Source organism: Aotus nancymaae, unplaced genomic scaffold, assembly GCF_030222135.1.
Source record: "Aotus nancymaae isolate 86718 unplaced genomic scaffold, 86718_ANA_hifiasm-v0.15.2.pri h1tg000040l, whole genome shotgun sequence".
Lineage (NCBI taxonomy): Eukaryota > Metazoa > Chordata > Mammalia > Primates > Aotidae > Aotus > Aotus nancymaae.
The window spans coordinates 116,757,566-116,770,290 of NW_026988454.1; the positions used below are offsets into that span (position 1 = coordinate 116,757,566).

At 33.4% G+C, this 12,725-nt stretch overlaps 2 protein-coding genes across 7 annotated transcripts in view; one reads left to right on the forward strand and one right to left on the reverse strand.

The window, feature by feature from the left end:
• Positions 1-12,725, reverse strand: part of RUNX2 (RUNX family transcription factor 2) — a 221,506-nt gene that overhangs the window by 180,620 nt on the left and 28,161 nt on the right. The gene's annotated exons all lie outside the window — the stretch shown is intronic.
• The window catches only part of SUPT3H (SPT3 homolog, SAGA and STAGA complex component), a 513,545-nt gene that overhangs the window by 8,355 nt on the left and 492,465 nt on the right, over positions 1-12,725 (forward strand). For all 4 annotated transcript variants that reach the window (XR_010336723.1, XM_012448786.3, XM_012448787.3 and 1 more), the window contains exon 2: positions 3,942-4,042. Coding sequence is in view for 3 of the 4 variants with exons in the window: in XM_012448786.3 (XP_012304209.1) it covers positions 3,942-4,042 (101 nt within the window). In the remaining variant the exon portion in view is untranslated. The remainder of the gene's footprint in view (positions 1-3,941; positions 4,043-12,725) is intronic.

The window sequence follows — 12,725 nt, forward strand, 5'->3', positions numbered from 1 at the left end:
GTAGAGGTAAAGGTTCAAAAGAACATGGGGTGGTTCTGAAGGTAGTGAAAGTTTGATTTGAATGCTGTAGAAAAGGAGGCTGGGGAGGCCAGGTGGGACTGATTTTAGATAAGTTTCTAAATCAGGCTTTTTAATACCTTCCAAAGTCCACTTAAAATGGGGCATATATTAATATATTGAAATTACCGTTGTGTTATTCTAAACAGTAGGTCTAGAAGTTTTTATAGCTATTTTGAATATTTTTAAATTTTTTGCATTCTCAGTGATTGACCATTTGGTATTATTTTTCACATTACAAGAAATTTCGATCATGATGTAACCTGATTTTTTTTTTTTAAAACAACAAAATGCAGTATATAATAGTGTTGGCTTAACCATAATTGCTTCCTGGCTTTGGAATTTTATGAAAATAAAAATGTTCTAATTATAAAAGTTTTCTGTTAATTTATGTGGGATGTTCAGGTTATCGTTACAATTGAGACTTTGTAGATGCTCAAAATCGGTACGTAGTTCTGCTGAAATAGTTCCCTTTCCTCAGTATAGAAGAAATGATGAAAACTTTTTTTTAAATTAATGGGTTGACTGATAATTTTCACAGTCCAGATTTTGATGATGTTTGGAGGGTGCAGAAACTAATAATAAGGTTCTCAACAATTTCATGTCTTTTAAGCTTCAAGATGTTTCATGGTATTTCTTCTGTGGTCATTTAGTCCCCAAAAATATGAGCTCTAACTAGAAACCCAGTAGCATGTTCATTACATTTTGTTTAATTCACTTTCTGTGATGTTTAACTTCACTACAATTAAAACTTTTTTTTTGATAGAAGTATTTCTGAGGAAAGGAGTATATCCTTAAATTCTGTTGTTTTAAATTAAAAGGTAAATGGCAATTTTTTCTCTCTGAAACACAATTTTACAGGTGTGTTATAGTATTAGCTATTAGCTTAATGATCAGATTTAAATACTGTTAATCAGATATGAACTTATTCCTTGGGTTCACATTTAAACTTTGGCATGTTGAAATAATCTAGGTCCCAATCTGCACATCTGAATTCATTTTGTAAAATATGGCAAACAGATGCATTTCAATTGAAAGCTGAAACAACTGCAGGACATTAACCCATTGAGAAGATTACAGTAGGTTTTCAGTTCCACGGTAACTGTATTTATTAGTGAAAATTGAGTGCTCCTGCTTTTAACAGACTTTTTTTTTTTAATGTCTAGAAGAAAGGAAATAGAGCATTGGAATGATAGGACTTTGATGTGTAAAGAAGTTAATGTCAAAAGAAGTTAATTATCTAAATCATCAAACAATGTGGGTACGGGAAATAATTATTTTAAAGAGTCTAATGAGCTACCAGCTCATCATGTCAAGAAAAATGTTATTCACCTGTTTGATATAAAAATTGACTTGACTGTGAAAAGGATGATGATAGTTGTAATAAACTAGGTTTGGGTGACTGGATTTGAAAATGGAAAAGGACCAGATCTCTCCAGCAATGTCTCAGGACATTTGACCATAGGGTAATCTCACGGAATGGCATGTCTGTCAAATCTGACAAGTCAACTCAAATCATATCTTTTTGGAGGCTAGGGTTAATACATACTCTTTTGAGTTTAACATGTTTTCCAGGATAGCTTTGTCAGCCTTCTATTGGAACAAGAGAGGAACATTTTCTGAGGTCTTTGAGAAGTCCAGGCTCCCTTTTTTCGCATTTTGTTCTGATTCTGCAGGACTATTTGTGGAAGTCCTTGGTTTCCTATTTTCCCCTAGTCTTGGACTTGTGATGTATTTTTTTTTTTAATCCAAGTCTCAAATGGTTATGTTTCTTTTCCTATGTTATTTGTAGAGAAAAGTACTTATTCCAAAAGTCTTTTTAAACAGTGGCACAAATTTAGGTTTAACAAAAGTGATGGTCTTTCTTAGCATTATGTTCTTCATATGTTTTAGAATTTTGGTTTTCAGGTTCCAGTTTGAGTGGAACGTTTTTGTTTTCCTTCCCTTTTTGTGCTCTTGCATTTTTGGTATAGTGGTTTTGGCCTGGCTGTTAGGGCCTCAGACTAGGCCAGAGGAATATTGGGATATTCCAAGCCTAGTCACCTAGCTAGTGTGCTGCTTGCCTTGGATCTTTGTCCTGTCACCTTCTTAAAAGCTTCATATAAGGCCTATCTCTAGCAGTGATTTGTAATAGCTTTTTTTTCCCCAACCTTCTTTCGTGGGGCCCAGCCCTTCCATCACAGCCCTTGGTAAGTGACCCATAAAGGGTTTAGGTTCCCTTTATGAATTTTATCATTACCCACAGGAGTGGTCAGATTAGATATATTAAGAAGATAAATTTGGCAGTAGTATGGAGAATGAACTGAGATGGAGATAGAAGATGTAAATAAGAGTTTTTAGAGGCCCATAGCAGTAGCACAAGAGGGGAAAGATACGAGCACATACAGAAAGTAGAATTTACTTGACTTCTTGCAAATTGTGGGGTGTAGGAGAAGGATTCAAAGGTAGTGACTGAGATTTTTGAGTCCAAGTGATTAGTAGTTGTAGTGATGTCATCAGTGAAAACTCAACTTATAAGGAAGCTACTTAACATTTGTTTAGTTGCATGGAGATCTTTCAGTAAAAATGTTTAAGTTTTAAAAACTTGTGTGATTGTGAGAAAAGGGTAATACATCTAAATTTATGTAAAAGCTTTTAGCAGTTCAAGGAGGGGAATTCTTTTTTCTTCTTTAACTTTCCCCTTTAAGGGAAGAGGGAATTCTTAAGCTCTGTTTATTATAATAGCTAGCATTGATTGTATATTCACTGTGTGCTATAAGTATTGTTCTAAATGTTTGTATGTATTCATTTAATTCTCACAACTGCCCTAAGATGGTGAGATTATCATTGCCATTTACAGATGAGGAAACTGAAGCACAGAGAAGTTAGGTAACTTGCCCAAAGTCTTCGCAAAGGAGCAGAGCTGGGATTCAAATCTAGGCAATCTGACTCCAGAACTTGCCCTTTTAGTTTACTGAAAGTCCTCTGCACTGCTTTACTTTATCATATGTCCTAAATATCTTACATTCTTCTTTAGAATCTGCAAAAAAATATTTTAAGGAAAAGTACAGCTTTACAAAGTTTATACAAACATATGAAATAATAGCTAACGTTTCTTGAGCACTTCCAGTATATGAGTATAATAGTTGAGGCTTTGCCTACTTTCATGACATTATTTTAAATCTTGCTTACTAATGTTTTTAATGCATTAAATAAAATGGCATACATTAGATTGGCACCCAATTATCATTATGGATCACCTTAATTTTATTGGGAAAAAGTCATATTTTAAATTGAGTAAGTTATTTACCCATAGGATTATAAAATATCACAATACTTTTGATCTACTGATTGACATTTGTATTTTAGGCTTTGGTTCGAATGGGAATTAGATTATGCTGTAGTTTTCTAATTTTGCATCTTTTAACTGTGGAATTGTTTCTTTAAATGAAATCTTACTTGGAACCTTCATATTTCAACTAGAAAAATCAGAGTTGTTCTGGTAGTCTGAATGGAGCTGGGGGTGTGTTGTGCATGGGGTCCACCTGGAACATCCTGAAGCATTGCTGATGAACCATAGGGCTCCTTAAAGCACATTTTGAAAACCAGTGAGCTCTAGTAAAATATGTTGATAAATACTGTTTTTTAACATTACCTATTGTCAAATAGGTGCTAAAGTGTTTATCACTGAAGAGGATAATTGGCCAACATCTTATTTAACTAGTTTTTTTCCACCTTGCTCTTTCGTTTTAATATAGGACATTCAGTATAAATGAATCAGTTTTATGCAAAACAGAAATCAGAAATTTAAATTTTCTCTACTTTTTGAAGTAATTTGTATTTGCTTTCTTTTTTTACTTATAGCTAGGTATGTTTTGTAAGCTTTATTTCTCCTTTTTATTTAGATGAATAATACTGCAGCTAGTCCAATGGCTTCTGCAACTTCAAGTAGTGGAAGGAGTACCGGGAAGTCTATAAGCTTTGCAACAGAGTTACAGAGTATGATGTAAGTACGTCCCTGCATGCTATTGCTATTACTATTTTAAATTTATTCATGTTGAAAGACAATAGATTCAGCAACATTTGTAAAACTTAACTTGGAAATAATTTGTATTTAATCAAGTAAAAATGAAATACTGTGGTAACATTTTAAATATTGCCATATGAAGAGGCAAAATTTGTTAAAAATGATACAGTGATACTGTATTTGAAAAATTAGTATTGGCTTATCTCTATAAATGACAGAATGAATAATCATGTGAACACATTTGCTCTAATTATTATTTGCCAGAGTCTGTGTTGTGGATTGTTTATTTCTATTCTAGTTTATAGATTTAGGAAAGTTTGAGACTGATTATATTCTTGGATAGTTGAAATGTTTTCACATGGAAGTTCTTAGTTTTTTTCAACTGTCATAATAATCCTAATTTAAATTAGTTTTTAGTTTTGATAATATTTGAAATCACTGTATTTCAGAACATTGGGGAAAAACTTAGAGCATTTAAAAAACAGATGTATAATCTGTGGGAAATTGCAGAGTCATTAAGATTTCTTTCTTAAGGCTCTGTTCAGCTTGATTTCTGGTTTCTTGCATTGAGTGAGACTACATCTCTTGATTTGGTAACAGGTAGCATATTTATTAGAAATGTCTGTTGACATATACTAGTTTTTCATTATACTGGTTCAGGAGACAATTGTCCGTATAAGCTGGGGGACAACATATTATAGCGCTCTTCTTTTCCTGTGGATATGTTATTCATGACTTATCAGGTAGTTTAAAAGAATATTTCTGTTGACAGTTTAAGTGTCTTCCTCTTGTGGCTGTATATTGATAGCCTTCACAGTTGGATTAACACCACTATGTGATGATTACTGTTCAAAGGTAAAATGTAAAATGAGTTTGAGCGTATGTCTTATAATTGCATAACGAATTTACTTTATACAACATTGAAACCATTTAGGTCATAGGTTCTCAAACTTTTTGGCCTCAGGATCCTTTTACTGAAGGATCATTGAAGACTCTGAAGAATATTTGTTTATGAGGATTATATCTATTAATATTTATTACTTGGAATTTATTATTTAAAAAAAATTTTTTTGAGACAAGGTCTCACTCTGTTGCCCAGGCTGGAGTCCAGTGGCATAATCTTGGCTCACTGCATCCTCCACGTCCTGGGTTCAAGCTCTTCTCCCACCTCAGCCTCCCAAGTAGCTGGGATTACAGGGGCATGCCACCACGCCTGGCTAATTTTTGTATTTTTAGTAGAGACAGGGTTCCACCATGTTGCCCAGAATAACTGAGAATTTAAAAAGAAAGAAATTTATGTATTAACTTGAGAAGTAATATACCTATTATATGTTAACATAAATAATATATTTCTTACAAAAATATTCTAGAGCCAAAAATTGATAACACCTTTCAGATGAGATACCAATAAATTTAACATATTTAGCAACTGTATGAAGTGAGCCTATATTTTAAATTAGGAAAATTTTAAGGGCTTATGCTTATATACATTTTTGTGGATTAAGTTTTTTCGTTATAGTTTAGTGGCTTTATATAAGAACCTTTTATGTTGTATTATGTTAATTATGTTTGTTTTTAAAAGTATGTTTTAAAAGGTTTAGAGTAAGGTGACAATATTCATTTTTCTGTAGAGCTGGTTCATTGATTTACTTTGTATTTTAAAAAACTTAATTTGGGAATTTTCAAACTTATAGTGTAATGATATCCGTATATCCCTAATCTGGCTTTAACAATAATTGTGTTTTTTCAGTCTTATTTAATCTTTTTCCCTACTCTCTCTTTTTTTAAAAAAAACATGAAATGTTTTAAAGCAAATCCCAGACATCTTATTTCAAAATTTATAGTGTTTGTTAAAATAATATACTTGTTAGTAAAGTTAAAAACAGATGACCTATAACAGAGGTCAACAAACTATGGCCATGGGCTTGCTGCCTGTTTTTGTAAATAACATTTTATAGTACCATAGCCAGGCTTATTCATTTATCTGTTGTCTTTTGAAGCCTTCATGCTCTGTGCCATTATTTGTGACAGAAACTATATGGCCTGTAAAACTGACAATATTTGCTATATGGTCTTTTGCAGAAAAAGTTTGATAACCTCTGATCTGTAAAAGACAGTTGTCTTTAAGAAGAAAGCTACAAAAGTTAAAAAATAAAAATTAAAAAAATCTGTGTACCCACCAAAATTAAAAATAAAATATTAAAAAAAACTACTGACAAAAATTAAAAATTAAATTTAAAAAAGCTGTAGAGTAGTATATCCTTTTGTCATTTATACTTAGGAGAGTTTCTATTTAGTGCATTTGATGGCCCTTGGGCCATTAAAAAAAAACTGAGGACAAAATAAAGGCTAAATTCAGCACTTTCTTATTAAATACTTTTGCAAACATCTTCCCAACCAATGTACCTAAGCTGGATTCGGAATGCAAAAGTTATTGTTGGCTACAGCTCTGGAAGAAATGTACATTTTCCTTCTATTTCAGACCTCATAGAGAGTCCACTCCTAATAGTTTACATTCATCATTTATAGTCTGAAATTATTTTTTCCCCCTTATGAATTTTTTCATAAAACAGGGAAATAGCGCCAAAATTGGGAGAATCTTTTTAAATTTACCAATATTTCTATTGGTATATGATTTTTAGGCTTTTGATTATATAAAATTAGAATCAGTATACATTTAATTCTTATGTATATTTCAGATGAGATCAGGCGCATTCAGGGTGGTATGGCCGTACTTATGTATATTTCAAATGAGAAAGTGTGGACTTAAGCTGCTATATTTATTTGATGTAACAGTAATTTCATTTTGTGAATCCCTACTTTAGTGCTGCTGTTCATAGTTCTAAGCCTGTTTATATTGCTGCTTTTCAATCCTCTGCTGCTGTCTTCCCCATCCATTCACTATTAATGAGTTGTTGTTCTTTTGGCTCCCTGGCCTCTAAATAAGTAACAATATTGTAGTGTAATTTCTGGGGAATGGCTTCACTGTAAGTTGTCTAGTTGCCAAGCACAAATGAAATAGTCATGATCTGCTATTAAATTTAGAACTGGCACCCAGTCTGTCCTAGTATTAGAGCCTATAAGAACTTATCATATTTTGAATTTGGGTGGTAAATACCACCAGTGAGGCATTCTTAACAGATGGGTTTTTTTTTTTGTTTTTGTTTTTTTTTGAGACAGAGTCTCGCTCTGTTGCCCAGGCTGGAGTGCAGTGGCCCTATCTTGGCTCACTGCAACCTCTGCCTCCTAGCCTCAAGTGATTTTCCCACCTCAGCCTCTCAAGTAGCTGGAAATACAGGCACGTGCCACCATGCCAGTCTAATTTTTGTATTTTTAGTAGGGACGGGGTTTCACCATGTTGGCCAGGCTGGTCTTGAACTCCTGACCTCAAGTGATCCACCTGCTTTGGCATCCCAAAGTGCTGGGATTTCAGGCATGAGCCACTGCGCCTGGCCCCTTCTTACAGATTTTAAAGGAGGGAATTAGTAGTCTAACAAGTGTTAGTGGATTGGGATGATAGCAGTTGTACCTTATCTAATGCATATAACCGAGCACATTTGCTATATGCTCTTTATCACAGCTCCTTTGAATAATCTATACTGGAATGGTCCAGAGGTTTTTCATTTTTAGGTTATTGAACTCAAGCACCCTGTAAATTTGAAAGTGAAATCTTTTCAGTTAACATTACAGGTATTTTAATGAACTTCTTAAGAATTTTGATGAATGTCAATGTACTTTGAGAGTCTTCAATGAGTTCTTCCTTACTTTACCCATTTATATATTTCTTGCTTTATCATGTACTTTTTCAGAGTTACGGGTCTGGTCATGATGCCAGGTATCACAGCTCAGTAGTGCTTAGTAATTCTAATGTCACCATGTCTTTAAAAATTGGGAATTTTGGGGATAAATAGCAGTAACAATTTAAAAACTCTTGTTTACATATTACTTTTATATTGTAAGAATTCTTCCAAATGAAAATTTCATCCTTATCTAACATCTACAAATTAAAAAAATTTTAATCAGAATTTTCTTACATACAATAAAACCCATTCGTTTAATTGCACAGTTCTGCAGTTTTTGCATTTAAAAAAGTTACCTTTGTATTTTTTAGATGGGGTCTCTGTTGCCCAGCTCCTAGGCACAAGTGACCTTCCTGCCCCTGTCTCCCAAGTAGCTTGGACCATAGGGATGTGCCACTGTGCCCAGCTAAAAATCATTTACTGAGTCCTTCTTATATGGCAGGAACTGAATGTCTTCAAGAGGCGTATAGTCTAGCAGTAGAGAAGGAGACAAATATTTGTAATGAAATAGGTTGTGAAAAATTCCATGGTAGTACCAAGGAGGGAATGATGAACTCTTCTGAGGACAAGCTGCCTACATTTAGGTCTGTAGTTGGGTCTGCTTCCTGGGATGTCTATTAATTATTCTGTGAGCACCTCAAATTTAGAATATCCAAAACTGAACTATTAATTTTCTGTTAGATTTGCTTCTTCTCCTGAGAGTTTTTGGGATAAATAATAATGACCATTTGTTCATTGCTGCACTAGACTAGAATTTTGTTTTATATGTGAACTACTATCATTTGACTATTTTTTAAGTATTACGAAGATATGATCTGTGAAAGAATGTGTGCCCCCTTTCATCTGACTTTGAAGAGCCCTGATATGGATAGTCTCTGAATTTTTAGTGGTTGAGTTTTTAAGCTAACACAGGCTTCCTTCAAATATTGTTTCCTAGTTTATTTAAGTTTTTCAGGAAACTGGAAGAAAGAAAAATTCCTGAAGGTAAAAAGTACTAACATATTATAATTCCGAAGGTGCTTTAATATATCAATGATAATAATGAATCCTTGCATAGAGCATGCTGTGTACCAGGCACTCTCTTGAGTACTTCCATATGCCATTTCATTTCATCCTTACACAACTCTGTGAGGGTAGATGTTATTATTTCCCTTTTATAGATGAAAGAAGAGAGACACAAAGGTTGAGTAACTCACCAATTATTATCCTATAGTCAATGGCAAATTTTGGATTAAAGCCAGGAAGTCTGACTCCAGATTCCGTGCTCTTGACACTTATGCTAAACTACATTTCAGTTAATAAACTTTTAATTTTGATTTACAAAATTTAGTTTATAAATAACTTTTAACAGTTTATATGTGATTAGAGTGTTATAATGAAATAAAATATGAAAGCTAAATATTTTTTCAGTTAATTACTCAGTTATTAGTAACGAGGTCCAGGTGATCCTCCTGCCCCAACAAGTAGCTGGAACTATAGAGGTGGGCCACCACACCTGGCTGATTTTTGTATTTTGTAGAGGCAGGATTTTGCCATGTTGCCCAGGCTAGTCTTGAACTCCTGGGCTCAAATGATCCTCCCATCTTGGCCTCCCAAAGTGTTGGGATTAGAATCATGAGCCACTGCGTCCAGCCTGTAATTAGCATTTGTTGAAGTTTCCAGTATCTAACCAATAAATTTTTTTCAGCAGGGCATATCAGTAACCAAAAGAAAGTATAATTTTTTTATAGAAATCATATACTTACTGTATACTCCTTATTAGATGCTCATATTTGTGTTATTTCATAATTTTGGATATAAATGTGGCCATATTATTTGAATATTTAAATGTTTATCCTACTTTTATGTTTTATCACTGTTAAATAATAGTTGATCTTAATTCCTGATATTTAAATTACACCAAAATATGTGGTAAACTTATCCATGTACTTTTCGTGCAATGCATCTGTTTGGGATATTTTAAGATATACTTTAGTTTATAACTATAATAATAATGAGGAATATTTTCAAATTGTAATGCAAGTGAGAATATGCCTAAAGGCAGATTTCCTGAAAGTGAGAATATGTACAAAAGCATATTGAGAACATAAACACCCTGTGTAATGGGAAGTCTTTTTTCCTTTCAGAAATGAAATAGGAAATGTTAAAGTTTCTAGATCCAGTTGAATTAAGTGCTTGTGTTAAAAATGTCATTTTATAAATGTGATTTTGTATTTAAACATTACTATCAATCCTCTCATGAAAAGGTAATAACTAGAACTTTCAGTTTAGGATTATGTGTGTAATTACCAGGGAGAAAAGTATCTTACTCACTTATAGAAATGAATTCTTGAAATTCAGGGAGATGAAGTTATTTGAGTAATTCTGTGATGAAAATCCTTACTTATATGGGGGAAAATAGGTAAAAATTCATAGATCCATCAGTCTAAAATTGCAGTATAACTGCTGATAATCACATTGGAGAGTTGCAATGTCTGTTCTGAACTAATTTGATGGCAGAACCAGGCCGTAATTGATGTATAGCTATTTATAGTCTTATTTTTAGAGAGAATAGTCATACATTCCACCATGTTCCTGAGTGCTTCTCTAGACTCTGCTGAAAGTATTATGTGCTTTATGTACAGTATTAACATTAAAAAATCTGAAAACTTTTACATTCTGCAATACATGTTTCAGATAAGAGATTGTGAACTTGTTAGTACAAAGATTAAATGAGATGATTGAATTAAAACACATAGTATAGTTCCTGACAGATGATAAACACTGCTGTTGTTACCATCATCTTTTTAAAAAATAAATATCATCATCAACATACTGATTAAGGAATTTATAAAAAGTAATTCAAGTGTAGGGGGAGATATTTGCAATTTAATGGGAAGAATTTCATACTTATAGAGAAGAAAAGATTTGTCTCCGTTACAGCATGCTGTAGAACTTTCCACAGTGATAGAAATTTTATTTCTGTTTTGTCCAGTGTGATAGCCACTAGCCACATGTACCTATTGAGTGTGTTAAATAAGCCAGGCAACTGAGCAATTAAACTGTAAATTTTATTTAAGTTTAGCCATAAACTTAGCAAGTAGCTACCATATTGGGCAGCACGGAAGAAATATGATAGATAAAAATTATGTATAGAATGGTTCTTGTCTGGGTTATGTGTGTTATATTTTTATTGAAATTGGGAAAAATACATTGTATATTTGATTTTAACACAGTCATTGATCTACTTTTTTCCCCTCTCTCTATTTTTAAGTTGTCATTGTCCCACAGTTCTTTGTAGCTTTGAAAATGTTAACTTTTGGCTACTTTGTCAAGTCAGATTTGATTGAGAAGTTTAATATTATATTTATGATCCATTTTTTAGAAAGTACGAATAATAAATGTGTTCAGTTTCTTAAAAATGTTCTTTTGTCAATGTATGTTTTATACGTATAGACTTTCTGAAAATTCTATATCTCTGAATGTACTGTATTGTACTTGATTATCATGTCAGCATGTATAATTGAATATGTAATGTCATTGTGAGTTTTAGGTTCTCATTTTTATGTACCTAGATTTGCAAAATTTCTGGTAGCTGTAAATTTAGCAATATGTTATGTAGTATTCTGTCAATTATTTTTATTATGGTGAGATTTTGAAAACTTGTTAGTTTAGATGTATTAAGTTCAAAATTAATCTTTACAAAAGGGGAGCTGTGTGTGGTGGGCTCGTGTCTGTAATCCCAGCACTTTGGGGGACCAAAGTTGGGGGATCTCTTGAGGCCTGGAGCTTTGAGACTAGCCTGGGCAACAGACTTGAGATGCTATCTCTACAGAAAATAAAATGAAAAGCAATTATCTGGGCCCTGTAGTCCCAGCTACTTGGGAGGCTGAGGCAGGAGGATCACTTGCACCAAGGAGGTCAAGGCTGCAGTGAACCATGATACTGCCACTGTTCTCCAGCCTGGGTAACAGAGTGAGACTCTGTCTCAAAAAAGAAAAAATAAAAATGGTATAGATAAAAATGGATTCTTCATTGCTAAAAATATATCAGAGAGTGGTTAGTCATTTTGGATAGGAAATTAATATTTGATGCCTATGATTATGTGTTGATTTGCCTCCTTACAGTCAATTCTGTAAATTAAAAAGGTGTAATTTTAGAAGAGTAGTAAATTCTTAATATATAGGAATGAATCTTATTGCTTTTGACTTTTTGCTGGTTCTGAAGTCCCATGATAGTTGTTTGCCAAAGCATAGTTTTGATTATCTCTAGATGTGAGACTGATGTACACTTTTACATTACAACAAAATAAATGAGAATTGGGCCAGGCGTGGTAGCTCACGCCTATAATCCCAAGACTTTGGGAGACTGAGGTGGGGAGAACAATTGAAGTCAGTCAGGAGTTTGAGACCAGCCTGGCCACCGTGGTGAAACCCTGTTTCTACTAAAAAATTAGAAAAATTAGCCAGGTGTGGTGGCACATGCCTATAATCCTAGCTACTCAGGAGGCCGAGGCAGGAGAACTGCCTGATTCCAGGAGGTGGAGGTTGCAGTGTGCTGAGATCACACCATTGTACTCCAGCCTGGGCAACAGACAGAGATTCCATCTCAAAAAAAAGAAAAAAGAAACGAGAATTGATATGTTCAGAGGTGTTTTAAGATGTTAACACATATTAACATATGTGTGTGTATGTATATGTGGTTTTAATATACTAACATATATCACAAAAATATATATTAGTTTGAGTATGTAAATATGTCTTTTCTGGACATCTTTGTAGGCTTTAAAAAAAATCTTAACTGTGAAACACCATATGCCTTTAAAAAAAATGTTGCTGTAGTCATTAGAAAGTTTTCTAATTGGTGTAACATTTTTTTCTTAT